The sequence below is a fragment of the Citrus clementina genome, unplaced genomic scaffold (assembly GCF_000493195.1).
Source record: "Citrus clementina cultivar Clemenules unplaced genomic scaffold, Citrus_clementina_v1.0 scaffold_3, whole genome shotgun sequence".
NCBI classification, from domain to species: Eukaryota; Viridiplantae; Streptophyta; class Magnoliopsida; order Sapindales; family Rutaceae; genus Citrus; species Citrus x clementina.
Genome location: NW_006262339.1, coordinates 1,652,540 through 1,657,876, shown reverse-complemented (window position 1 = coordinate 1,657,876; position 5,337 = coordinate 1,652,540). Strand labels below are relative to the sequence as shown.

Sequence of the window (5,337 nt, the reverse complement as noted above, 5' to 3'; positions counted from 1 at the left end):
AAGAACTTATAAACAAAACAAAAACTTAGAAAAATAACATAGAACTTGTAAATTGACATTAAGTGTGAAATGAAATAATAAATTTGTAAACCACACATAAAACTAATAAATTGATGGAAAAAATGGTAAATTAATGTTGGAATTGTAATTGATAAGAAGAACTTGTAAACAAAACAGAAACTTAGAAAAATGACATAGAACTAGTAAATGGACATTAATCGTGAAATGAAACAAAAAAATGTGTAAATCACACATAAAACTAGTAAATTGATGGAAAAATGAGTAAATTAATGTTGGAGTTGTAATTTGCACGAAGAATTTGTAAACAAAACAAAACTTAGAAAAATGACATAGAACTAGTAAATTGACATTAATTGTGAAATGAAAGAAACAATGTGTTAATCACACATAAAACTCGTAAATTGATAGAAAAATAAGTAAATTAATGTTGGAGTTGTAAATTGCAAGAAGAACTTGTAAACAAAACAAAAACTTAGAAAAATGACATACAACTTGTAAATTGACATTAAGTGTGAAATGAAACAAAAAATTTGTAAACCACACATAAAACTAGTAAATTAATGAAAAAAAATAGTAAATTAATATTGGAGTTGTAATTGGCAAAAAGAACTTGTAAACAAAACAAAAACTTAGAAAAATGACATACAACTTGTAAATTGACATTAAGTGTGAAATAAAGCAAAAAATATATAAATCACACATAAAACTAGTAAATTAATGAAAAAATTGGTAAATTAATGTTAGAGTTGTAAATTGTAAGAAGAACTTGTAAACAAAACAAAAACTTAGAAAAATGACATAGAACTTGTAAATTGACATTAAGTATAAAATAAAACAAAAAATATGTAAATCGCACATAAAACTAATAAATTAATGAAAAAAAATTGGTAAATTAATGTTAGAGTTGTAAATTGTAAGAAGAACTTGTAAACAAAATAAAAGCTTAGAAAAATGACATAGAACTTGGAAATTGACATTAAGTGTAAAATGAACAATAAATTTGTAAACCACACATAAAACTAATAAATTAATGGAAAAAAAAGTAAATTAATGTTGGAGTTGTAAATTATACAAAGAACTTGTAAACAAAACAAAAACTTAGAAAAATGACATACAACTAGTAAATTGACATTAATTGTGAAATAAAACAAAAAAAAAGTGTAAATCGCACATAATACTAGTAAATTGATGGAAAAATGGATAAATTAATGATGGAGTTGTAATTGGCCAGAAGAACTTGTAAACAAAACAAAAGTTAAAAAAATGACATAGAACTTGTAAATTGACATTAAGTGTGAAATGAAATAAAAAATGTGTAAACCACACATAAAACTAATAAATTAATGGAAAAATAGGTAAATTAATGTTAGAGTTGTAAATTGTAAGAACTTGTAAACAAAACAAAAACTTGTAAATGTTGCATAAAACTTGTAAATCAACATTAACTTGTAAAAGTTTCATAAAACTTGTAAATCACACATAAAATTAGTAAATGTAATCTGGAACTTAAACAAAAAATAGTAATTACCTACTACTTAGGTAACAGGTTATCTATTTATTTAGAATTAACGATAGAGATTTTTTTTCAAATTTAACAGTCCACGTCTATTACGGCATCAATGATGTAAATTTAATTACGGCGTTACGGCATTATAGAATGACCCATATATTTATATATGTACATATATTGTAATTAGAATTGTTACTGATATTCATGATAAAAAATTTACAGAAACTATTTAAAGTTAATTTATTATCATTTTTTGAATTAAAAGGACTGGAGAACTGGAAAGACTGGTAAAAATGAATTAAAAAAAAAAAAACTATTAACCGCCTCTTCTTAACCATCTTCTTCTTTTATTGAAGTAGCAGCGTTTGTTTCTGATATATGTGTTTTACGTTCCTATCTATAACGCAGATTTATACTGTTAAAAGCTTTATAAGCAAATCCTTAAAGAAAATTCTTATACATGGATCACCATAAAAGCCACCACCGCGGTGCGTGCAGTTTCCGTTTTTTCCTCTTCTACATTATTGGATTATAATTTTAATAAATCTTTGATAGAAAATTAATTATTTTTTTTTCAGGCGACAAGGGCCGACCTAGCAAAAAGCCTAAATTTTCTAATAAGGTTATGATTAATTCGTCATAATTTTCATTTTCCTTTTGAAGAAATTACAGTTCTTATATAATCGAGTAATTTCTGCAGGATGATCACAGTAGTAAATTTGTGGATGACGATGATGCCTATTACAATGAAGATGCTGAGGATGATTATCGTGATGGTATTGAATTTTCTTATTAAGTTTACTACTAAACTTTTGAGATTCCAATTTGTATGACATTTTTTTTTCTTTTTTGGTGACAATTGAGTGATTCTTTGTCAATTATTGAAGGTGAGAAAGAAGAGAGAAAACGTGATTTTAGCAAACTAGAACTGAAACCTGATCATGCTAATCGGCCTCTGTGGGCTTGTGCTGATGGACGAATATTTCTTGAAACATTCTCTCCATTATACAAACAAGCATATGATTTTCTCATTGCTATAGCTGAACCAGTTTGCAGGTACTTAATTCAAAATTTTTTCCAGTAAATTTACAAGCTGAAATGCTTTTTTCCAAATGATTGACAATGTTGATTTATAATGTTCTAGGCCGGAGTCTATGCATGAGTATAATTTGACTCCGCATTCATTATATGCGGCTGTGTCAGTGGGACTGGAGACTGAGACTATCATTTCTGTATTGAATAAGTTGTCGAAAACGAAATTACCAAAGGAAATGATTGATTTCATTCATGCTTCAACGGCTAATTATGGAAAAGTCAAGCTTGTGCTTAAGAAGAATCGGTATTTAGTTGAATCACCATTTCCAGAGGCAAGTTGGTTATGCTTATCTAGAATTTGGTGGAAGGTCCTTTGGTTCATTAAGTATTGGTATTAATCTTGATGCGTGCAGGTCTTGAAGAGGTTGCTTCAAGATGATGTTATATCTCGGGCAAGGATTGTTTCTGAGGTTTGTTACTAATTATGACTGAAACCTTTTCATTATATTAGGTTTATAGAATATCTGGTTTTAGTGTTAGGATTTTGACACGTGTAGGTGTAAAATATAACTTAATTTATTGATCATTACATAGAATTCAATTAACATATTGTATGAAAGTATTTCTTCAATTCTCACACGAGAATAGAAGGATTTTTGTTTTGATTGTGTCGGTATGTTTATCCTGTTCAGAATCTACATGGAAGTGATGGATTTACAGTCAGCAAGGCTGCTGGTGAAATTGCAACTGGTCACGACGGGTTGCTAAATGAAGCAGAATTGGCGGCTGCTGCGGAAGAGAAAGAAACTCATTCATTTGAGATTGATCCTTCCCAGGCAGGTTTTATTGGGTGTGATATTTTTAAGTTGACCTCACAGTGATCATACATGTCTGTGCTGGTTCATTTGTTGGACATGTCTCCCAACTGTTGACTTTGTTCTATTTTGGACGCTTAAATGTCGAGACTACTCATTTTTTATGATTCCCAACTAAAGTCATTCTAGTCTGAGACTTGATTATCTTGTCAATTTATATTGTAGAGCACATAGGAGTATATACTGGTCTATTCAAGAAGTTGGTTATCCATCTAGATTAGACTACTGTTGTGATGAATTCTAGTTTCCTTTGACGAAGGAATTCTTACATGTTTCTGTTCATGATTGAATTGGTCAAGTTACTTTGAGGTGCAGTTACTTATTTCCTTTTGGTTAAAAGAGAAGGAACAGAAAGTTAGGCTATTGCTGCTGTGATTAAAGGTATAAATAAGTTAAAAACTCCCTATTTCTTTGTTGGCAGGTTGAGAATGTAAAACAACGTTGCTTGCCAAATGCTTTAAATTATCCAATGTTGGAGGAGTATGATTTCAGAAATGATAATGTGAGTAGCATATTTCAATTTTATAGATTTGCACTATGAAAATTATGAAGTTTGATTTTTGGTCTAGCCGTGATCATTAATTAACAGATATTTTAGCATATCCTTTGGCTGAAAATATCTGCGTCGTGTCAGGTCAACCCTGATCTTAATATGGAACTGAAGCCTCATGCTCAACCACGACCATATCAAGAAAAGAGCCTCAGTAAAATGTTTGGAAATGGTAAGTTTATCACTGACTGTAGATATTTGTTTAATTTGCTCATCAAAATCTATATTGGTGCTGTGTCGTTGTCAGCTAAGTATGTTATATGATCTTTTGCATATTATCTGTAAATCTTCAGCCACCTGGAATAGAATAAAGGAAATTTATCTTTCACTACATTTATCGTGTCATCAACTGTAATTTTCTTCTTCATACATAAGGCTACATTGTACCAAGATTGCATCTTGTTTCCTTCGTTATATCATTCCACAAGTCTCAGGGACCTGAGCATGAACAATTAATTTTGCATTTTTGTTTTTTTGGGCTTCAAGTTGATTCCATAACCAAACAAATGCATCTTGGGATCATAATATGATTATTTGAATTTCAGGTAGGGCAAGATCTGGCATTATTGTGCTTCCTTGTGGTGCTGGAAAGTCTCTAGTTGGTGTCTCGGCAGCATGCCGCATAAAGAAGAGTTGTCTTTGTTTAGCAACAAATGCTGTTTCTGTGGATCAATGGGCCTTTCAATTCAAATTATGGTCTACCATACAAGATGATCAAATTTGTCGTTTTACTTCTGATAGCAAAGAAAGATTTCGTGGCAATGCTGGGGTGGTTGTGACAACATATAATATGGTTGCCTTTGGTGGTAAAAGGTCTGAAGAATCTGAAAAGATTATTGAAGAAATTAGAAATAGAGAATGGGGATTGTTGCTCATGGATGAGGTAATCACATAGCTGATCCATTGTCATGTGTAAGTTCAATTCAACATTTTAATGGTATTGAATTTTTGTGGGTTAATGTATCCATGACACCTACCTCTTCAGGTTCATGTGGTTCCTGCTCATATGTTTCGTAAAGTTATCAGCCTTACTAAATCACACTGCAAACTTGGGCTTACTGGTATGTTTATGATGAAATTAGTGTTGATGATCTGCAGCAATCGACCTTCATCCTCTCTAATTAGGACTGCAAATTTTATTTTAAATCACAGCTACACTTGTGAGAGAGGATGAAAGAATTACAGATTTGAATTTCCTTATTGGCCCAAAATTGTATGAAGCAAACTGGTTGGATCTAGTTAAAGGAGGATTTATTGCAAATGTACAGTGTGCTGAGGTATGGTGTCCTATGACGAAGGAATTCTTCTCTGAATATTGAAGAAAGAAAACTCCAAGAAAAAGCAGG

The 5,337-nt window shown here is 30.8% G+C and overlaps 1 protein-coding gene across 1 annotated transcript in view; it reads left to right on the top strand.

Annotated features, from left to right (window-relative positions):
• The first annotated feature begins 1,863 nt into the window (after window positions 1-1,863).
• LOC18046183 (general transcription and DNA repair factor IIH helicase subunit XPB1) overlaps window positions 1,864-5,337 on the top strand; it is a 6,466-nt gene continuing 2,992 nt past the window's right edge. Inside the window, 12 exon segments of the mRNA XM_024188891.1 lie at window positions 1,864-2,019; window positions 2,110-2,153; window positions 2,232-2,307; window positions 2,419-2,587; window positions 2,676-2,898; window positions 2,980-3,036; window positions 3,259-3,402; window positions 3,863-3,943; window positions 4,076-4,163; window positions 4,537-4,874; window positions 4,977-5,052; window positions 5,144-5,333. Coding sequence (XP_024044659.1) covers window positions 1,992-2,019; window positions 2,110-2,153; window positions 2,232-2,307; window positions 2,419-2,587; window positions 2,676-2,898; window positions 2,980-3,036; window positions 3,259-3,402; window positions 3,863-3,943; window positions 4,076-4,163; window positions 4,537-4,874; window positions 4,977-5,052; window positions 5,144-5,333 — 1,514 coding nt within the window. The 5' untranslated portion in view covers window positions 1,864-1,991.